General features: G+C 48.6%; 1 protein-coding gene across 1 annotated transcript in view; it reads left to right on the top strand.

Annotated features, from left to right (window-relative positions):
- Positions 1–23,931, top strand: part of OTOG (otogelin) — a 276,916-nt gene that overhangs the window by 46,617 nt on the left and 206,368 nt on the right. Inside the window, exons 13-16 of the mRNA XM_066582440.1 lie at positions 4,847–4,979; positions 16,064–16,241; positions 22,217–22,341; positions 22,418–22,630. Of these exons, the coding sequence (XP_066438537.1) occupies positions 4,847–4,979; positions 16,064–16,241; positions 22,217–22,341; positions 22,418–22,630 (649 nt within the window). The remainder of the gene's footprint in view (positions 1–4,846; positions 4,980–16,063; positions 16,242–22,216; positions 22,342–22,417; positions 22,631–23,931) is intronic.

Consider the following 23,931-nt stretch of genomic DNA (forward strand, 5'->3'; position numbering starts at 1 on the left):
TGGTGTTAATAATATACCGCACATGGTTGGTGTTAATAATATACCGCACATGGTTGGTGTTAATAATATACCGCACACAGTTGGTTGTAATAATATACCGCACATGGTTGGTTATAATAATATACCGCACATGGTTGGCTGTAATAATATACCGCACACGGTTGGTTATAATAATATACCGCACATGGTTGGCTGTAATAATATACTGCACATGGTTGGTGTTAATAATATACCGCACACGGTTGGTGTTAATAATATACCGCACACGGTTGGTTGTAATAATATACCGCACATGGTTGGTGTTAATAATATACCGCACAGGGTTGGTTGTAATAATATACCGCACACGGTTGGTTGTAATAATATACCGCACACGGTTGGTTGTAATAATATACCGCACATGGTTGGTGTTAATAATATACCGCACACGGTTGGTGTTAATAATATACCGCACATGGTTGGTTGTAATAATATACCGCACATGGTTGGTGTTAATAATATACCGCACAGGGTTGGCTGTAATAATATACCGCACATGGTTGGTTGTAATAATATACCGCACATGGTTGGCTGTAATAATATACCGCACACGGTTGGTTGTAATAATATACCGCACATGGTTGGTTGTAATAATATACCGCACACGGTTGGTTGTAATAATATACCGCACATGGTTGGTGTTAATAATACACCGCACATGGTTGGTTGTAATAATATACCGCACACGGTTGGTGTTAATAATATACCGCACATGGTTGGTTGTAATAATACACCGCACATGGTTGGTTGTAATAATATACCGCACACGGTTGGTTATAATAATATACTGCACATGGTTGGTGTTAATAATATACCGCACACGGTTGGTGTTAATAATATACCGCACAGGGTTGGTTGTAATAATATACCGCACATGGTTGGTTGTAATAATATACCGCACAGGGTTGGTGTTAATAATATACCGCACACGGTTGGTTGTAATAATATACCGCACATGGTTGGTTGTAATAATATACCGCACATGGTTGGTGTTAATAATATACCGCACACGGTTGGTTGTAATAATATACCGCACATGGTTGGTTGTAATAATATACCGCACATGGTTGGTGTTAATAATATACCGCACACGGTTGGTGTTAATAATATACCGCACACGGTTGGTGTTAATAATATACCGCACACGGTTGGTTGTAATAATATACCGCACACGGTTGGTTGTAATAATATACCGCACACGGTTGGTTGTAATAATATACCGCACATGGTTGGTTGTAATAATATACCGCACACGGTTGGTTGTAATAATATACCGCACAGGGTTGGTTGTAATAATATACCGCACATGGTTGGTTGTAATAATATACCGCACATGGTTGGTTGTAATAATATACCGCACACGGTTGGTTGTAATAATATACTGCACATGGTTGGTTGTAATAATATACCGCACATGGTTGGTTGTAATAATATACCGCACAGGGTTGGTTGTAATAATATACCGCACATGGTTGGTTGTAATAATATACCGCACATGGTTGGTTGTAATAATATACTGCACATGGTTGGTGTTAATAATATACCGCACATGGTTGGTTGTAATAATATACCGCACACGGTTGGTTGTAATAATATACCGCACAGGGTTGGTGTTAATAATATACCGCACACAGTTGGTTGTAATAATATACCGCACACGGTTGGTTGTAATAATATACCGCACACGGTTGGTTGTAATAATATACCGCACACGGTTGGTTGTAATAATATACCGCACACGGTTGGTTGTAATAATATACCGCACATGGTTGGTTGTAATAATATACCGCACACGGTTGGTTGTAATAATATACCGCACACGGTTGGTTGTAATAATATACCGCACACGGTTGGTTGTAATAATATACCGCACACGGTTGGTTGTAATAATATACCGCACACGGTTGGTTGTAATAATATACCGCACACGGTTGGTGTTAATAATATACCGCACACGGTTGGTTGTAATAATATACCGCACACGGTTGGTTGTAATAATATACCGCACACGGTTGGTTGTAATAATATACCGCACATGGTTGGTTGTAATAATATACCGCACACGGTTGGTTGTAATAATATACCGCACAGGGTTGGTGTTAATAATATACCGCACATGGTTGGTTGTAATAATATACCGCACATGGTTGGTTGTAATAATATACCGCACACGGTTGGTTGTAATAATATACCGCACAGGGTTGGTTGTAATAATATACTGCACATGGTTGGTGTTAATAATATACCGCACAGGGTTGGTTGTAATAATATACCGCACACAGTTGGTTGTAATAATATACCGCACAGGGTTGGTTGTAATAATATACCGCACATGGTTGGTTGTAATAATATACCGCACATGGTTGGTTGTAATAATATACCGCACATGGTTGGTGTTAATAATATACCGCACATGGTTGGTGTTAATAATATACCGCACATGGTTGGTGTTAATAATATACCGCACATGGTTGGTGTTAATAATATACCGCACATGGTTGGTGTTAATAATATACCGCACATGGTTGGTGTTAATAATATACCGCACAGGGTTGGTGTTAATAATATACCGCACACGGTTGGTTGTAATAATATACCGCACATGGTTGGTTGTAATAATATACCGCACATGGTTGGTTGTAATAATATACCGCACACGGTTGGTGTTAATAATATACCGCACATGGTTGGTGTTAATAATATACCGCACACGGTTGGTTGTAATAATATGCCGCACATGGTTGGTTGTAATAATATACCGCACATGGTTGGTGTTAATAATATACCGCACATGGTTGGTTGTAATAATATACCGCACATGGCTGGTTGTAATAATATACCGCACATGGTTGGTTGTAATAATATACCGCACACGGTTGGTTGTAATAATATGCCGCACATGGTTGGTTGTAATAATATACCGCACATGGTTGGTTGTAATAATATACCGCACACGGTTGGTTGTAATAATATACCGCACATGGCTGGTTGTAATAATATACCGCACATGGTTGGTTGTAATAATATACCGCACACGGTTGGTTGTAATAATATACCGCACATGGCTGGTTGTAATAATATACCGCACATGGTTGGTTGTAATAATATACCGCACACGGTTGGTTGTAATAATATACCGCACATGGTTGGTTGTAATAATATACCGCACATGGTTGGTTGTAATAATATACCGCACACGGTTGGTGTTAATAATATACCGCACACGGTTGGTTGTAATAATATACCGCACATGGTTGGTTGTAATAATATGCCGCACATGGTTGGTTGTAATAATATACCGCACATGGTTGGTGTTAATAATATACCGCACACGGTTGGTTGTAATAATATACCGCACATGGTTGGTTGTAATAATATGCCGCACATGGTTGGTTGTAATAATATACCGCACATGGTTGGTTGTAATAATATACCGCACACGGTTGGTGTTAATAATATACCGCACACGGTTGGTTGTAATAATATACCGCACATGGTTGGTTGTAATAATATGCCGCACATGGTTGGTTGTAATAATATACCGCACACGGTTGGTGTTAATAATATACCGCACACGGTTGGTTGTAATAATATACCGCACATGGTTGGTTGTAATAATATACCGCACATGGCTGGTTGTAATAATATACCGCACATGGTTGGTGTTAATAATATACCGCACACGGTTGGTTGTAATAATATGCCGCACATGGTTGGTTGTAATAATATACCGCACATGGTTGGTTGTAATAATATACCGCACATGGTTGGTGTTAATAATATACCGCACACGGTTGGTTGTAATAATATACCGCACATGGTTGGTTGTAATAATATACCGCACATGGCTGGTTGTAATAATATACCGCACATGGTTGGTGTTAATAATATACCGCACACGGTTGGTTGTAATAATATGCCGCACATGGTTGGTTGTAATAATATACCGCACACGGTTGGTTGTAATAATATACCGCACATGGTTGGTTGTAATAATATACCGCACATGGCTGGTTGTAATAATATACCGCACATGGTTGGTGTTAATAATATACCGCACATGGTTGGTTGTAATAATATACCGCACACGGTTGGTTGTAATAATATACCGCACATGGTTGGTTGTAATAATATACCGCACACGGTTGGTTGTAATAATATACCGCACATGGTTGGTTGTAATAATATGCCGCACATGGTTGGTTGTAATAATATACCGCACATGGTTGGTTGTAATAATATACCGCACACGGTTGGTTGTAATAATATGCCGCACATGGTTGGTTGTAATAATATACCGCACATGGTTGGTTGTAATAATATACCGCACATGGTTGGTTGTAATAATATACCGCACATGGTTGGTTGTAATAATATACCGCACATGGCTGGTTGTAATAGTGCAATCTGCTAATAAAGCCAAGTTCATAAAAGACGTGGCCAACGTGTCCTCTGACACTGGGACCCTGCGGGGCTGACTAGTGAGTGACGTGAGCTGGCCGTACACCTTGGCTAACTGTCGGGTGAACGCTTGTTTGGCCAGCAGCTGTTTCTTGGGGTACGGGCGGTCTATGAACGAGGATGTCATCAGCTGAGGCCTACTAACATTTACCTAGAGCTTCGGATTAAGAGCCCCTTAAATAAAGAGTATTGGGCAAGCACAGTGCGCCAGCTTCAGCCCCCGACCCTGCATTAACCCCTAATGTACTGCTCAGATTTCGCTGTGACCTCCGCTGTTCCTCCAGTAGGATATTCCTCTAATCCGCACCGAATGTTGTGACCAAAATGTCCTTTTTGGATTTTGCAGAATCTTGACGGCTCGTGTGTCCAGTCTGTGAACATCATCGTCCATCAGGACCAGAGGAAGCAGGTGACGCTGACGCAGTCAGGAGACGTCTTTGTGTACGACCAATACAAGGTCAACCTGCCGTACAGCGACGGTGAGTGCGGACCCTGGAGGCCACCCGACATGTGGAGATGGTCTGCAGATCTTCAGGGTGACGCAGGGTTGACTGTATTAATTGCAGCTTATTCATTGATTCTCTTATTGGTTTGTGTCTGTGTGCGTCTGTCTGTCTGTGTGCGTCTGTCTGTCTGTCTGTGTGTGTCTGTCTGTCTGTGTCTGTCTGTCTGTCTGTCTGTGTCTGTGTGTGGGGGGGATGGTAGGTCTGTTTCTGCTTTTTGACTGCCATGTTACAACTTACAGCATTGGTGTAAATATCCACTCGGTACGGTTAAAAAAAGACCTTTCTCGCTCGTGTCATTGGAGGACACCGCAAAGACCGTGGGATATAGCTACTGCCACTAGGAGGCGACACTAAGCACAAAAACGTTAGCTCTGCTTACTGCCTATATCGTCTCCTGCCAACACCCGGCTAATCAGTTTTTAGCTTAGTGTCCGTAGGAGGAGGATGGTCTTGCCCGTAGGGGCTTAATGGATGGCCCAGGGCTAACGGGGAGGCGGGTCTCTCCCCATTAACCCAAACTGAGGAGGGCAAACAGTTCAGGAGTTCAGTGTTGTCTGCCCGCCCCCCCTCAGAAGAAAAGGAGGCACATCCAGGGTTCCTGCATGTAGCCTGCCAGCTAGAGCCCCCCGTATTTTTCCGAGGGTCCGCACTCCGGCCCCGTGTTAACCCCTTAGTGATGGAGCTTTTTTGCTTTTTTCCATTTTTGTTTTTTCCTCCTCTCTTTTAATAAAATCGTAGCTCCTTTATTTATCCATCGCCGTCGCTGTATGAGGGCTCGTTGTTTTTTTGCGGGATGAGTTGTATTTTTCAGTGGCACTATTTATTGTACCATATAATGTACTGAAAAACTTTTTAAAAATTCTTAGCGGAGAGAAATGGAAAAAAAAACGACATTTCGCCATCTTTCGGTGCGTCCTGTTTCTACGACGCACAAACTGCACCAAAAACGACCTGATATTTTTATTCTATGGGTCAGTACGATTACTACGATACCAAACTTGTATAGTTTTTTTTTTGCTGTAGTACTTGTATTTTTTTTTTAAGATATTAAATTTTTTTCAATTATTTTCTGCGGTCATTTTGTGCGCGCGATAACTTTTTTATTTTTCCGTCGACGTAGTTGAGCAAGGGCTCAATTTTAGCGGAATGTCCTGTAGTTTCCCATAGTATCAATTTGGAATACATACAACTTCTTGATCGCTTTTTATTGCATTTTTTCTGGGAGACAGGGTAACTAAAAAAATGCATTTCTGGCGTTCTTTATTTTTTTTTTCGGACAACGTTCACCGTGTGGGAAAAATAATGCACTACTTTGATAGATCGGACTTTTACGGACGCGGCGAAACCAAATACATATTTTTATTTTATGATATTTTGATTTTTTAGTAATTGATATGGCAAAAGGGGGGTGATTTAAAGTTTTATAACTTTTTTTTTTTTTTTTTTACAATTTAAAAAACTTTATTAATCTTTTTTTTTTACTTTACTTTGAAGTCCCCCTGGGGGACCTTAACATGCGATGCTTTGATCGCTCCTGCAGTATGACGTAATGCTATAGCATTACGTCATATTGCTTTTTTACAGGCAGTCTTTCAAGCCACCCTGTGTGGATGGCTTGATAGGCAGTCTGCTAAGGCAGCCCTGGGGCCATTCATTAGGCCCCCGGCTACCATGACACCTGCACGGCTCCCCCGATCTCACCGCGGGGGGGCCGTGCAGGACCCCCGAGCAGCGTTCGGGGGATTTAAATGCCGCTGTCAGAATTGACAGCGGCATTTAAAGGGTTAATAGCCGCGATCGGCCGAACGGCCGAGTGCGGCTATTGCCCGCGGGTGTCAGCTGTAATAAACAGCTGACGCCTGCGCTGTATGGAGGGAGATAGTGGCGCTACCTCCCTCCATACACATCCTGCAGCTGCAGGACGTAAAAACACTATGGCCTGGTCGTTAAGGGGTTAAGGGGAAGCTTCTGCTGGAGCTGGGGAGCCGCCATCCTCCAGGAGTCTGGATTTCCCCCCCTGCCTGTTCTAGTGCTGCGGGTTTGTAAACCAGACATGCCGCTGTGCTGCTTCACCCCCTCCCCAGTGCTGGGACAGCAGCAGGCTCTAGCGGGAGTATCTGGGGTGGTCACTTCCTCCAGGGGCATCCTGCTGGGGACACCTGCAGAGTCAGGGGTGAGGAGGGGCCTCGCAGCGGCGGTGTGCACTGAGGCCCAGGCGTGATGGTCAACCGATGCTTGCTTCCAGGAGGGGGTGTGGCCTCAGCGAGAGTGTCGCACCCCCTGCATGATGCGGAGGGGGCATTGTTTCAGCATTGGGCGTGGCCTCCTTCAGATCTCTGCGCCGCTCTCGAGTGCAGACCGAGTGGGGGCGTGGCCTTGGCATGAGTATCACACCCTCTGCATGACGCGCGCGGGGGGGAGGGGTTGTGTGGTTTTTTCATCGGGCGCGGCCTTCTTCAGACCTCCGCCCTGCTCTCGAGTGAAGACGTAATAGGGCCATGGCCTCGGCATGAGTGCTGCACCCCCTTGCATGATGTGGAGGGGGCGTGGTTCCGGCGGCGGCAGGCACAGCCTGCTTCCACTCACCGCCCCGCTCTCGGGAGTGTGTGCAGAGTGGGAGCGGGGCGGCAATGGTGCTCCGGTCCTGGGAGGAGGGTATACGTGCTGGTGACACCCTTGGTGGAGAATTAGGGAGGAGGTGTGGCTCCATGGGCTTATCAGGAGGTAGCTCGCCCCCTTCAAATCCTCCCTGCCCTCTCTTCTTCCTGCTCCATCCTGTCAGCTGTCCTCAGGAGCTCATCAGCGGTGGAACGCACTCCGGCCTCTGGACCCTGCGGCTCCCCAGACCACATCTGGACCACGTGTAAGCTCTGCCTGGTGGCCACCTCCCCTGCTGCGGTACCTCTCCTGCAGGGGGAGTGCGCAATAGTTTGGCATTGAGCGTGCACTGGCAGTTGTTCCTGTGAATTCCCAGCATCATGTCCGAGCCCAGAGCTCAGGAGTCAGGACTGGGACCAGCTAGAGTAAGGCTATATGCTTGCTCCTGCTGTAAGTTGAAGTTCGCATGCGGACAGGTGCAGCCTTTTTGTAATAACTGTACCCTTGCAAAACAGGCGGCACTGCAATATTCAGCCCCCCCCCCCCCCCCCCTGTGGTTGAGCCAGAATGGGCCCGCTGCCTGTCTCTTGCATCACCCGGGCGTCTGGTGCAATTCTGGATAGACTAGATTGCAGGACTTTGGCCTCCGAGGCCGCTTCTGGTATGCATGATTTGGTCAGGGATGGCTCGCTCTGTGCCCATCGACAGAAGCGAAGTAGGCCCTCCAGCTCGCGGCTGTCTTCCCGGTCACCATCCTCTTTGTCGCTTTCGCGTTCCTAGGGTATGAGGTCGCGGCAATCGTCTGGGGAGGATAGCTGTTCAGAAGGGGAGTTGTCAGAGTCCTCAGTCCGACACAGAGTAAGAGCAAGAATCCTAAACTCTCCACTACGGTAGGAAGCTTGTTAGTGGCGGTACGAGAAACTTTTCAGCTCACTGAGCAGGAGCCAGCTGCGCCGGAGATGTCTTCCTCTTTCAGGCATCCCAGGCGCTTCCCAAGGACGTTTCCTCCCCATAAGGACTTTTGACAAGGTTTTGTCTAACGAATGGAAAGTTCCTAACAAACGCTTTTCCAGATTGGGTTATTTGGACGTGATGTACACTTTTCTGCAAGATCTGGTGGAGAAAGTGGTCATCTTCACTGGTGGTCGATTTACCTGTTTCCCGCTTGGCTAAACACACAGTTCTGCCCACGGCGGATGTTTCTTCTTTCAGGGACCCCCGAGATTGGAAGATGCAGTCTTTGGCGAAGACCGTGTTTGAGGCAGCAGGTTCAGCCCTCAGGCCCCTTTTCACCTTGTCCTGGGTCAGTAAGGCCATCACGGATTGGGCGAAGCAGTTACGTGGGGAAATCTTCACGGGAGCTTCTCCAGGGGATTTGGCAGATATGGTGCAGCAGATTGAACAGGCGGGCATGTTTCTCTGTGAAGCTTCTGTGGATGTGGCCAAGCTTGTGGCGCGAGCTTCCACTGCCTTGGTGGCGACTCGCCGGATTCTGTGGTTGAAGTCGTAGGATGCGGATACTTCCTCCAAGGGGTTCCTGACCAGCATTCCCTTTGCAGGATCTCGCCTTTTCAGTGCCAGGCTGGATGAGTTCATTTTGGAAGCCACGGGGGAGAAGAGTTCTCCTGTACCACAGAATCGTTCCAAGCAATCAACAGCCTCACAGCGTAGGCGTTTCCATTTTTGTTCCTTTCGCCGGAATAGCCCTCGCGGGTCAGAGGGCAGGAAGGCCCCTTAGGAGCAGGAACAAAAAAAAGAAGGACCATCATTCAAGCCAAGGCCATCCTGGCGGTCGGGTCCTTGGTCTACTAAGAACCCCAGGAACAAGCCCTCTGCATGAGGGGCAGCCCCCACCCGTCTTGGACAGGGTGGGGGGATGACTTTTCCAGTTCAGTGATGTCTGGCAGGCTCAGGTCTCAGATACCTGGGTGCGGGAGGTCGTATTCAAGGGTTATGTCATCACGTTTTTGGCCCGTCCACACGATCACTTCCTCCGCTCCAGAACCCCAAAGGGTCCAGGGAGGGTCAGTGCCCTCCTTCAAGCCGTCCACGGCCTGTATATCCAGGGTGTGATTGTGTGGATTCCCCCCCCCCCCTCAGCATTTCAAAGGGTTTCACTCCAATCTTTTTGTGTAGCATTTCCGCATGGAATCGATGCGGGCAGTCATTGCGTCCATGGAACCAGGGGAGTTCCTCTTGTCAATAGACATCAGGGACAAATATTTGCATGTTCTCATTCGCCCAGCGCACCAATGCTTTCTTCGATTCACGGTTCAGGTGGATCATTTTCAGTTTGCGACATTGCCGTTCGGACTGGCGATGGCTCCCAGGGTCTTTACGAAGGTTCTGGCAGCGGTGATGGCAATTCTCCATTCCAGGGGGATTGTCGTCATCCTATATCTGGACGACATCTTGGTGACAGCCCCAACCCCGCAGAACAACCTGGAGAGCCTGTGCATCACAATTGACACATTGACCAGATTCGGATGGGTCATCAACCACCGGAAGTCTTTGCTCGTACCATCACAATGCATGGAATATTTGGGGATGTATTTCGAAACTTTGCAGGGCCGAGTGGTCCTCCCTGCAGCAAAGTGCCGATTTCTCCAGGAGTAGGTGTGCTCCATGTTGTCCCGACATCCGGTTTTGATCCAGCACAGTTTGAGAGTTTTGGGTCTGATGGTCTCTTCCTTCAGGGGATTCCTTTCGTCCAGTTCCACACCCGCCCCCTGCAGTGGACTATACTGTCGAGATGGGACAGGTTGGTACACTCCCTCGATAGGAAGATAAGGGTTCCATTGAGGACGCAGCATTCCCTCCCATGGTGGCTAGACTCTCCACGCATTGAGCAGGGAAAGTCATTCCTGCCCCTATGGTGGCAAGTTCTTACCACGAACGCCAGTTTGACAGGCTGGGGATGTGCACTACGCTACTTAGTGGTGCAGGTGACCTGGTCCAGGCAGGAATCTGGTCTCCCAATCAACGTGTTGGAGCTGCGGGCAAGTCTCCGGGCTCTGCAGTACTTTGCACCTTAGCTGACAGGAACTCAGGTGCAGATCCAGTCGGACAACGCGACTGCCTTTGCATAGATAAATCATCAGGGCAGAACCCGCGGCAGAAAGATCATGGGGAGGTGTAGAGGATTCTGTCATGGGCCAAGGGTCCTCTCTGTGCGCTCTCAGCAGTCTTCATTCTGGGAGAATAGAATTGGGTAGCAGACTTCCTCAGCAGGGAGTCGGTAGATCCAGGGGAGTGGGAGCTGCATAACCGACGTTTTTCAGGCCGTATGTCAGAGATTGGGTCAGCCCGACATCGATCTGATGGCATCTCGCTTCAATCAGAAGCTCTAGTTTTTGTGGCCAGATCGAAGAATCCCAGGGCTTAAGCAGCGGACATGCTGACGGCTCCATTGACGGGATTTTATTACCCCTATGTGTTCCCTCCAGTGCCTCTCATTCCCCGGCTACTCAGGAGAATCAGGAAGGAAGGGGTCCCAGTGATTCTCATAGCTCCAGACTGGCCTTGGAGGGCGTGGTATACGGAGCTCATCGATCTGCTGGCAGACGCTCCCTGGCGCCTTCCCTTGTGAGAAGATCCTCTCTCTCTAGGACCCCTCTACCACCTGAGTTTGTCCATGCAACATTTGATGGCATGGCCGTTGAGGCCACGGTTTTGAAAGTACGGCTTTTTTCGGACCCGGTCATCCAAACAGTGATTAGGGCTAGGAAGCCGTCCTCATTGAAACTGTATCATCGCGTGTGGAAAGGATTCATCCTTTGGTGCGAGCAGAGGGGTTTTCACCCTATGCGTTTTTCTTTGGCCTGCCTCCTGTCCTTCCTCCAGGAGGGGTTGGAGATGGGGCTCAGCCTCAGTTGCCTCAAGGGACAGATTTCTGCCTTGTCTGTCCTTTTCTAGCGCCCGTTGGCATCCAGGTTGGCCATGCGCATCTTCCTGCAGGGAGTCGTTCACACCACACCCCCATTTTACCCACCGGTATCACCTTGGGACTTGAACCTGGTCTTGGATGCCCTACAGGCTCATCCATTCGAACCGTTAGCAGAGGTACCATGGCAGTCTTTGTCCTGGAAGGTATCCTTCCTGGTCGCAATTACTTCCCTCTGAAGGGTCTTTCAGATCGCGGCACTGTCAGCAAAGTCACCCTTTACGGTGTTCCACCAGGATAAGGTTGTATTGCGTCCGGTTCCTTCTTTCCTCCCCAAGGTGGTGTCTGCTTTCCATATCAATGAGGACACTGTGCTGCCATTGTTCTGTCCAGCTGCAGTCCATCCAAGAGGATGGGCTCTGCACACCTTAGACCTAGTGCGAGCTCTGAAGATCTATTTGTAACAGACTTCGTCATTCCGATGCTCTGATTTTTTATTTGTGATACCGGAAGGTCCGAGAAGTCATCTTGCGGCCTCCAAAGTTACCATCCCACGCTCTGCGGTGGTTGTGGCCTACCAGGCTAGGGGTGAGACACCACCGTTTTGGATGACGGCACACTCTGCCAGGGCAGTGGGGGCCTCATGGGCATTCTGCCATGGTGCCTCCGCTTCACAAGTGTGTAGGGAGGCTACCTGGTTGTCCCTACACACTTTCTCTAAGTTCTACCAAATTCACACTTCTGCGTCAGCTGACACTTCGCTAGCTCACAAGGTTTTACAGACGGCTGTAAACTGACTGCGTGCATTTTTTATTTCTTTTTCCTTTTCCCTCCCTCGGGGACTGCTTTGGAACGTCTCACGGTCTTCGCTGTGTCCCCCAATGACATGGGTGAGAAAAGAGGATTTTTTAACTCACCGTGAAATCTCTTTCTCGTCCCATCATTGGGGAAGACCGCACCCACCCCTTATTTACATGACACCTTTGATTGTCCTGGCCAGGACCCGGGTTCTGTAGGTCACACATGGTGCTGTGTTTTCGTTACAGTTAGAACCTTTGTGTCATATTACTAACTATTGTTGTTTTTTCTGTTCCCACGTGGCTGCTCCTACTGCTGGCATACAAACTGATTACCTGGGTGTCGGCAGGGGGGAATATAGCCTGTGGGCGGAGATAACACTTTTGTGCTTAGCTACTGCCACTAGGAGGCGACATTATCTCCCATGGTCTTTGCTGGGTCCCCCAATGACGAGACGAGAAAGAGATTTTACGGGGAGTAAAAAATCCTCTTATGTCCATCATGTAAAACGGGGAAGGGGGGAGGAAAGGTGCAGCCAACACTGGAGCCATTTCCCCCATAAACCATAACTCAATCTACCATAAATGAAAAAGCCCCCCACAGCAGTCAGACTGGATCAGCCATCAGAGCAAAATTCTGAGCAATTCTAAGAAATCGTGTACAGTGTTAGTTGAAGGCGTCACCCGCCTGCTGTGCCCACCGGAGGAGTCTTCTCTGCTGATGCGCAGTCCTTCCAGACAATGGGTCTCTGAGTACAGAAGGCAGAATCTGTAGCTTGACGCTTTCTCTGTTGTCCGTCTTGCTTGTGAAGCGTTCAGCCAAGGATGTTGGGGTGAAGGGAGTTGTCTGCCATTGTGGGTGGGGAAGCAGTGCTGCTCGGTGGCTGTGACGGTGAGGGCTGCCTGTCTGCGTGCTGTGAAGTCTTCCTGCAAGTGGCTTGTCTTCCATCGACGCTCTGCAGTCCTGGTGGCTTGCTTCACTTTTTGTAAGTACGACGTGCCCGGCTAGACTGTTGATTCTTGGGTTCTTTCCGGGTAGAGGCGGCTGTCAAGGGCTGAAGTAATTGCGGTGTTATAGAAGGCAGTTACCCTGAGCCATTTTTTTTTTTTTGGTAGAACTGTGCCAGGCAATCACCGGCTTCATTTCTTTCCCCAAGCCCGATTCTTCCTGCTATGGTTGTTTTTGGCCGGCTGCCGGCTTTGGAATTGAAGTGGCCCATAATGTAAATGTCTTTCTTTGGCTCTTCGTTAAATCTTCAATGGTTTCTTCATCAGCATCAGTCATGGGCACAGACCTGTAAGACTGAGATGTTCACTGGCCTACCACATATCCAGATAGCAATGATGCGGTCGCTGATTGTTCTACAACTATCTAATGCCTTTGAGTTCTGCTTGTTTGTAATAAAGGCAACACCATTCCTCTTGATTTCCTCGTGTCCGGCATAGTGCATAAGTCATTGGACTGAACGTAGACCCCCCCCCCCCCCCCAATGGCCTCCATCAAAACCAGATTGATTACATCCTGTGTCCTCATCGTTGGTGAAGTTCATTCATTGCAATTCAAACCTTTTCTGGCGCTGACTGCGGCTCTGATCAATAGCCCTCATTTCGCATGCAAGCAAGATCCTTTTCAAGATTATGCAGGAAAGACTGAGATTAGTAGTTGAAGCGGCGCTCCCTGATGCGCAGCCAGGACTCCGGCAAGGACGCGGCACCCACTACCATATTGTAAACCTGTAATGGGCTGTGGAAAAAGCTCAAGAATACCAAAAGAATATCTACATGTGCTTCATCCACTACATCAAGTCATTTGACTGCGTCACCATGACAAGCTATGGTGCCCCCTACAAGAGCTGGGTGTATCGGCACATCTAGTCAGCTGATCAAATCACTATATACCAATCAAGAAGCCCCTGTAAGAACACAGTATGGGGACACAGACTAGTTTGGGATTGGCAAAGGCGTCCAACAGGGCTGCATCCTCTCACCTTCTTGTTTAACCTATATGTGGAAGTGATCATGCGGAAAATGGGCCGAGACTAATTGGAAACCGGGGTGAAAATAGGTGGAAGAAACATCAATCTCCGCTCTGCGGATGACACAACTCTGCCTACAGAAACAGAAGCCGGTCTGAAGCCGCTGATATGGAAGATTACAACTGAAAGTGAAAAAAGGGCCTCAACCTGAATGTAAAGACTAAAATTATGGCAACTGCAAAAAATGGCCAAATTCAAATCCACATTGACAACGAGGTCCTAGAATGTGTGCGAGACGGCATCTTCCTTGGTGCGAACATTGACCGGGCTGGAGAATGTATGCCAGAGATAACACGTAGGATAGCATTGGGGTGAAGCACGAGGCTAAACATGGACAAAGTCTGGAAAAGTAGGGATACCGGCATCGCAACTAAACGCAGGATAGTGCAAACCACCGTTTACCCCAGAGCCATGTATGGATGTGAGAGCAGGACTGCGAGGGAAGCCGATAGAAGGATTGATGCGCTGGAGCTGCTGGTGAAAGCTGCTGTGTATGCCCTTGACGGTGAGAGGAACAAACAAAGAATTCCTGAATCGTATAGGACCCGATATATCACTGGAGGGCAAGATGGTTGGGCTCAGGCTCACGGAGGACAAGATGGTTGGGCTCAGGCTCACAGAGCACAAGGTGGCCGGGCTCAGACTCACCGAGGACAAGGTGGCCGAGCTCAGACTCACAGAGGACAAGGTGGCCGGGCTCAGACTCACAGAGGACAAGGTGGCCGGGCTCAGACTCACGGAGGACAAGGTGGCCGGGCTCAGACTCACGGAGGACAAGGTGGCCGGGCTCAGACTCACGGAGGACAAGGTGGCCGGGCTCAGACTCACGGAGGACAAGGTGGCCGGGCTCAGACTCATGGAGGACTAGGTGGCCGGGCTCAGACTCACGGAGGACAAGGTGGCCGGGCTCAGACTCACGGAGGACAAGGTGGCCGGGCTCAGACTCACGGAGGACAAGGTGGCCGGGCTCAGACTCATGGAGGACAAGGTGGCCGGGCTCAGACTCACGGAGGACAAGGTGGCCGGGCTCAGACTCACGGAGGACAAGGTGGCCGGGCTCAGACTCACGGAGGACAAGGTGGCCGGGCTCAGATTTACATATTTTGGCCATGTAATGCGAGCAGAGTCGCTAGAAACCCTGTAATGCTTGGACAGATCAGCGGCAAAAGAAGACCCGACTGCCAAAGAACACGATGGCTGATACTGGCATGGATATCACACAACTGAAAGAAGCAAAACCGAAAAACATTAAGAGACCTCGCCTGTAGGGCTGCTGAGGGTCATGAACAGCTAAACAGCTAAGAAGAAGGCAGTTGCTGCTTCTGTCTTGGAGTGAAGAGAGCGAAGGGAGTGTGAATGTCAAGATGTACCATCTGAGCAGCAGTGGAAGAGAATATAAGTAAACGGTCAGGTGGTAGAATGCAGCGGGTGTAAATTATAACTGCCATCTATGGCAACTGCTAGCTGGTATACACACCATATCCCGCACTCGGTCGGCCGAAGACGCACCGAACATATTAAGCAGCTTGTGCCTCTAAATACATTTAGTGTGATTCACAGCAGTGCGGGAGGGGGGGGGGGGGGATCTAGAGACACGTGTTATGTGTGTGTGTATATAGATATATAATATAACATCTATCCACACATATATATTATATGATATAGTGTGTGTCGTCTGTCTTCGGGGACATCGTGTCGCCACACATCCGGATTCGCCCGTCTTTATCTTTGCTCTTGTTGCAGATGTGTTTGAGATCCGCGAATTGTCGTCTGTGTTTGTCCAAGTGCGGACGGCGCTGGGGCTGCAGCTCTTGTATGACAGCGAGGGGCTGCGTCTTTATCTAGAAGTGGACGGACGATGGAAAGACGACACCACCGGCCTCTGCGGGACCTTCAATGACAACGCGCAGGATGACTTCCTGTAGGTGGCTCCAGGGAGAGAGTATAGTGTGTTGCTATGTATCTTGTGCATGTAGTATGTATTGTCTGTGTCTGACTCGCTTGCTGCATGGTCTGCGGTTGGCGCCGTCATCCCGCGTGCTCTGCCGCCGGTACTTTGCTCTTTGCCCATAGCACAGGCGTGCTCTCGTCCCTTCACACAAGGCCAGTGCACACTCCTAATAGGTGACCCAACAACCATCATCCATGTCCTTCTACATTAGATGTCCTCCCCCTAAGCAATCTGTCTCATCTAGCCACCGTGACAAAGCGCCATTTGTATTCTATCCGGTTCTAGCTTCTGTTCCGGACTTGGTCTGAGCTGGCAGCAACATTCAGCTTGGACATTGTTGTTGCCCTTGTGCCGCCACCCCTGACCGTCAGACGGTGCACCTCGGCAGCCACACTACCGCTACGGTCTGTGTGAGTAACTGCTTGGGGGCACCGCTGCAAAGACCGTATCCCGCCTGGTGGGGGCAAGAGTGAAAACTGGGGTCCCCCAGGTGCTGCCTCCTCAGATAACCCAAACTGGTGTGGGGCAACATGGATCCACATCCACCTACCTGACCGGCTGTATGTAATTTAAGTATGCATGGTGTGTTTTGTGTGTGTATATATTTACGCACCGTGCATATGCTATATACCCTGTGTGTGTGTGTGCATACATGCATTGTCTGTGTGCACATAGGGAGTATGCATGTAGTATATGTATAGTATGCACTGATTAGATTGAAAGCTCCACTGGTGGTAGTCTATTCTGCCCGTTGGGTCACCCATGCCAGGCAGGTTTCAGCTGAGAAGCCAGACTAAGTGTATCCACCCAGAGGATGGGCAGGTTGGGCTTGTTTGCCTTGGTGGGCAACTAACTGAAGAAAAAGACAACTCTGATGTAAAACCTACAACCAATGACCCCACTGTCACGGTCCTACCTCATTAGGCCATGACAGATGAACGCTGGGTGTAAAGGGCGGACTCAGTACTGCACAGGCTTGTAAGGCATGCCCACGTCTGCAAAAAAACCTCAAAGCCTTGTAGTGATGGCAAAGGGGCAAAACGGCAGGTAGAAAGTGCCACTGGAAGCCACAGTTACCACAGTTACAGGCGGTAGAGGTGAATCGGTTGTGTGTTGTTGACCTTGGGGACAGTAATATCACTTCTGGTGTTGGTTTATAGTCAAAAACTACATCACTTCAATGTTTGAAGACCTGCCAACCAGTCACTCCGACCGCATCCTCTCTCTGCGCCTCTCACTCCAAAATAGTGGAGCTCCAACCCTTTCAGTCGATCCCACTGAAAAGGAAAAGTTCTACACCAATCTGCGCAGTCTTACACAGAACGCACTGTAGGTGACAGAGTCATCATCTTTGGTGACCTCAGTGCCAGAATTGGCAAAGATTCATCAGTCTGGGAAGTATCGCTCGGGAAGCACAGTGTTAGGAATCACAATAATGATGGGCGTCTCTTGTTAGTTCTGTGTGGAGCAACAAGTCGTTCTCACCACACCCTCTCCAATAGAAGGAGAAACCGAAGACAACCTGGAAGCAGCCTCAAGCCAAACAATGGAATCTTATAGAGTCAGCTACCTCCCCAGTTGTCCTCTGGAAAAATGTAAAAACTGCCATCTTGAAGACCTCTGTAGAAGTTCTAGGCTACTTGGCCAAGAACAAAAACTAGTTTGATGAAAATGACCGAGTGATCCAAGAACTGTTTGCGAAGAAGAGATCTGCACACCAAGCGCGCCTTGCTCAGCCATCATTAGTAACCTTCAGCATGGGCTCCTAGTGATCCAGAATGATCCACAACACAGCTCTGTGTAGACATCAGTGACCATAAAGGATCTGATGAGGCTCGGAAGGTCAAATAGCTCTTTCACACCAAATTCAGCGTCCCATGTGTAGTGCAAATGGTCTAACGCGTCTAGCACACAAGCCGTCTATCCTAAAGAACACTTTCAGAGGCTCTTTAGCGCCAATCGCAGGGTCCAAGATTCGGCATTGCATCGTAAAACAGCCAAAGATAACAGAACTTGACAAGATCCCGTGCCCTAGAGGAGCCCATCAAGGCTATCAAATAGCTGAAAAGTGATAAGGCAGCTGGAATTGATGGAATATCCTCGGAGGTTTGGATACACGGTGGCTCAGCGCTAAATACTAAACCCCATCAGCTCTTTGTATGCTTCTGGGAACAAGGCACGTTTCCACAGGACCTCCGACACGCAGTCCTCACCTTCTATAAGAATAAAGGTAAGAAGTTCGAACTCCAACTAATAAGGGGATAACTCTGCTTTCAATTGCAGGCAAAAATTCTTGCAAGGGTTCTTACTGGTCCCCGTCATCACAGAAAAAAACCCTCCCAGAAAGTCTGTATACCTTCAGAGGTGACTGGAGTGCTACCAACTTGGTGTTTGTTCTCCGACAGCTACAAGACAAGCAAAGGGCTCTCCGGGGCTTTTTTGATGTCACTAAAGCGTTACTAATGGTGTGAAAGAAAGACCTGTGGCAAATTTTGGCTTAACTCGGGTGCTTTTCAGAATACCCCAATATGATGCGACTGCATGAAGGCCAGTAAGGTTGAATCATACAACAATGAACTCTCGGAGTCCTTTCCAACACACAACAGTGTAACGCAAGGCTGTATCCCTGGACCAACTCTCTTCACGATCCTCTTCAGAGAGCCATAGCAGACCTGGACCACCAGGATGGTCTTTACATGCGATACTGCACTGATGGGGACCTGTTCAATCTGAGGAGACTAAAGGCCTGTACTAAGACAATGGAACAACTTGTCAGACCTTCTTCTTGCTGATGATGCTGCACTTGTGTCCTCCTTGGAGGCCGCGCTGCAGCGTTCAACCATCTGCTTTGCTGAAGCCACCAGCTTATCGGTGATGGAGAAGAGTTTGAAGAAATCAGAAGGTCTCTATCAGGCCACACCTCCGGAATATTACCATCCTCCTTGTATAGCCATTGGCAAGTCAGACCTGAGGGCGGTGAAGTGGTGCATCATCTCCTCGGATGCCAAGATTGATAAAGACGTGGACAACAGACTGGCAAAAGCGCAACAAACAACTGAAGAAAAGCACAAAGATCAGAGTGTCTGGAGCTGTCGTACTGACCAGCCTTCTATATGGCCCCAAGTCACAGGTCCTCCACAGTCACAATACGACTCCTTGAGCGCTTCCGTCACCATTCTCAACAGTCATCAGTATGACTCCAGTGCCAACATTGAAGTTCTCGCCAGTATGGAAGTCGCACTGTTGAAGGGACAGTTACGTTGGGCTGCACTCATATGGAACAGAATTCCTCATAAGGAACAGAATTCCTTAAAATTGTGTGTGTGTGTGTGTGTGTGTGTGAACCCCCCCCCCCCCCTCCCCCCACAAACTGCCTTTAAGAAACCCCTCTCTAGCACCAAAGGATCCGCTTGGAGTCCGGTGAAGTTTATGCTTTAACCTGTTGTTGCTGTAAATAAAAGCATAAACTTCACCAGATTCCAAACGGATCCTTTGGCACTAAGGAGGGGGTTTCTTAAAGGCTGTTTGAGAACCCCCCTTCCTCCTTTTCACGTATCTTTAAGGAATTCTGTTCCGTATGAGCACAGAGGGACTTTTTTCATACACCCGTACTCCTTTGTTTTTACCATTTTTATTCTAATCTGGGTTCTTCCCCGTGCTGCTCTCCGTGACTACTAGTTGAGCTCGCCAGGACTCTAGGTTCTAGCGGGTTAGTTGCCTCTCGCCCAGGGACCCCCCGCTTAGCGCCAAGTAAGTCCTTTCCCTTCTATTAAGGATCTTTTCTTACCTAATATACCACACCAACATCAAGAGGCTGCCCTACTCACATCGTGATACTTCCAGGAAGGAGAATCGCCACTGACCCAACATAGCCCTGTGTGGCAATCTCAGAGCTGGTCACTGAAACAGAGGGGCACAGAAAAAGAGGTGTAAGAACTCTGAAGTCCCCTGAGGCCTGCCACATCACACACCCCGTGGTCAACTCCAGGCTCCGCCCGCTGACATTGCTGGCTCTTCACCTAGCATGCTGCCTTCTCTTTTGCTCAGAAGGATAAGAGGAGACTGAAAAAGAACCAGCGCAGCACCAAATCCAGGGCAAACTTCCCTGCCATCGCTGTGGCCAGATCTGCCTATCCCGAACTGGATGCATCAGCCACGAGCGAGCCTGTAGTGGACGTGGGCGGCCCCTTACTCAAATCTTCATTTGTCAAGCTGTACGTATGTGGTGCATATTTGCATGCATCGTGTGTTTCTACCCAGTGCACATGTCGTATGTTTGCAGTATGTGTTGTGTGGGTTCTGGATATTATGTAGTATATGTGTAGTATAGAGAGTGCTTATGGATACTTTTTATAAGGGTTGTATTATATGCAGCGTCCGAGAAGCGGGCCCACAGCCGAGGAGATAGCGGGGTAGATGAGGCCTTGTTATGGGGCTCTACCGTCTCCTCCTCTGGGGGTAGCATGGGACCCAGCCAAGTTACTGCTGGGGGAGTTTCACAGGGAAAACCCAATCCACGGTTTACCTTAAAGTCCTTTTTGTCACTCGTGACGCCACCATTCCATCCTCTGCAGTGAATCTAGAAGTTGGAATAGATAGTCCACACACCGGGATAACTTTCTGACCAAAACCAGGAACGGTCGGTAGAGCTCATTTACTTGTAACGTTTATGGACTGTACATAGTTTATTCATCAGCCAGCATAACACCGGTGCCAAACAGAAGAGTGCTGTGACGGGAGAATTCTCAGGATGGCAGAATAATCCACAGTCCCAGTTATCTGTGATGTTCTGATCCCGACGACTCTCTTCACTTTCTCTCCAGCTCTCTACTGGTACACACTCACATTTAGCAGTAGCACGCAGCGCTGTGTGGCGGCTCCTCTCTCACTACTCCATATCAGCACTGAGGGGGCCTGAGTGAAGTGTGCCCAGGGCAAGTAGTTGGCCATTGCTCAGCCTCTTCCATCGTGGGGTCCTCCTAACATGAGGCACAGTTTCTCTTAGGCCTCATGTCCACGGGCACGCATGGATTCCAGGAGAAGAATCCCGCAGCGGTTTCCAGCCATGCCAGCAGCCATGAGGCCAAAAATGAAATTTAACTCACTTGTCTAGGCGGTATGGGGTTCTCCTTCATTGCGTCCGGATCTTCTTTCTTCTGCATGGCTGATGTGCTCGGCACGCCAGCGGCGTGCCACGCACATGCACAGTGCCTTTTTTTTTAAACTCCTGCTTTCCCATGGATCCAAAGAACAGCTACTGTCATGCGCGGCTATGGCGCGGATCGGACGGTTTCCATTGGCTTCAGTCGAAGCCATCCGTGCGGGAAAACCGTAGAAAATGGAGCATGCTGCGGGTGTTTTCCGCGTGTGCGATCCACAGGCCGGGGGAAAATGACATCTGCAGGTATTTAATCACCCAATGATTCCCTATGGGCGTGGGTCGCATGCGCAGGAGACCCGCACTGATTTTTTCAATCCATTTTCCCGTAGACATGAGGCCTCACTCACTAAAAGGTTCTCTCTTCCCAAGACTCCAACTCACTAACTGGCACAGACTTGCAGACTCGTGGACTAAGTTGGACTCCAACTAACTTGCATAGCATCCTTGTAAACAGATATTCATAGCACGTTCACATGACATACAATAAGATACATTTCTCAGACATAACCCAGACATTAACCCATTCAGTGCCCCAGCGGTGCAATACACATCACAAATGCATACACATAGAAGACACTGCCAATACAATTGCACAAGACATACACATTCACACCAATGGAGGGGCCCCGTTAACTCTGGGCCACTACATATATACACACACCGCACAGATATAACACCACCCTTATACGCACTATCCGTAAGCATATATTAGTGTGTGTTGTACAGGCTGAGGTGGTTGGGTCATACTTTGCAGTAACCTTATCACTAATTCTCTCCCATTCAGCTCTCCAGCTGGAGTCCCAGAAAGTACACCACAGTTGTTTGGAAATTCATGGAGGACGTCCTCGGCCTGCAGGATGGAATATCCGTCCTCCCCCCTGGACCCGTGTGATATTCACCTGCAGGCAGGTGTGTAGAGGCTGCGGTCGGGCATTCGATGACTGACATGGTGCTCTACAGTAATCTGTCGCGGTTCTCCCCCCAGCTTCTTACGCTGCAGAGAGTTGCAGCATCGTCAGCCGGGAGCTCTTTGCTCCGTGTCATCGCTTCCTGAGTCCAGTGTCCTACTATGAGCAGTGCAGGAGAGACACGTGTAAGTGCGGAGAAGCTTGCCTCTGTTCAGCCCTGGCACACTATGCCCACCAGTGCCGCCGCTTCGGAGTCATCATCAACTTTAGAGTCAGCATCCCAGAGTGCGGTATGTACTGTGTACAGGGTGGTACATGCAGTGGGGGGGGGGGGGGGGGGGGGCAGTGCATGGGCCAAGTGCTGCTCATGAATCAGTAATGTAATTTGGAGGATGCGTGAGATGCAGCAGACAGAGAGGCTAGACGTGCCTCGGATCCAGCCAGTGATTATTCTGCTCCAAAGCATTGACAGATGGTATAGATGTTACCGCAGAGGGGCAACAAATTGTGCAAGTATTCTCACGGAGGGACAACAAATGCTTAGATGTTCACACGGCAGGCAAAGGGGCAACAGCTGGTGTAGATGTTCCGGTCGAGGGGCACGCCAAAGTGAGGGAGACCATGGGGAAACAAGCTGAATGTCACAAGTGCCTCTGCGATCTCTCCCAGCAATGGTGGCAAAGTGCCTGGCTCAGCCGTGCATAGTGGCAAAAGGGTTAACACAATCAACAATCATTAATGGTGGTTTGTCACGTGACACCAGTACCTCTTTCCAAAAACTCCAAGGGTTAATGCCGAAATACTGACACGAGTCCTGGTAGCTTTGATTAGCAAACTGGAGGTACGCAGTTTACTTCAGCTTTTAGTAGCATTCAGACCAACAATTACAGACTTGCAGTAATGGTATTGCAGAAGTATTGCTTTGCATAAACACAGATAGCGCTCCATAGCTCAGTTTAGTACAACACAAGTTAATCTCTCTCTATATATATATATTTGCATTTAGAGGTTACTCAGTAGAATTCCCACAGTCCAAGTTATCCGATGGGGCTTTGCTAGAAGATTATTCTGCAGATTAATGAAGTTGATTTAAAATGGGCCTTCTTCACTCTCTTGGCTCTTACCCTTCCCCCTCTACCAATCAATGGTAGCATGACAAGCAGCCAATCAGCAGCAAGCTGTTGCTAACCAGTTAGCTTTTAGCTTTTGAAGAAAGGGTTAACTTTGGACTTTTGAAGAAAGTGGGTTTTTTTTGGTTTTTTTGCCAAAGTACCTTCTGTGTCTCCTAGGAGAACATAGCTAAGTGTTACAGGACAGATGATTGTGTGGCTACCCTGGAGGACCTTCCGGGCTACTAAAGATGATGTACATGTTCTGGTGGAGGGGCAACAGTGTAGATGTTTCGCCAGAGGGGCAATAGATGGCATAGATGTTACCATTGCAGGCAGAGGGTCGTTAGATGGTGTAGATGTTCCCGCAGCAGATTTTTAGCCACTGGTTGCAGTGAATATTTGGTAGCTTTGACGTATACTGTAAAAGAATTTGTCAAGTTTGGGTCCGAGGAGTGCGTAGAGTCTTTGAAGGTTGTCTA

This window comes from Eleutherodactylus coqui, chromosome 11, assembly GCF_035609145.1.
Source record: "Eleutherodactylus coqui strain aEleCoq1 chromosome 11, aEleCoq1.hap1, whole genome shotgun sequence".
Taxonomy (NCBI): Eukaryota; Metazoa; Chordata; class Amphibia; order Anura; family Eleutherodactylidae; genus Eleutherodactylus; species Eleutherodactylus coqui.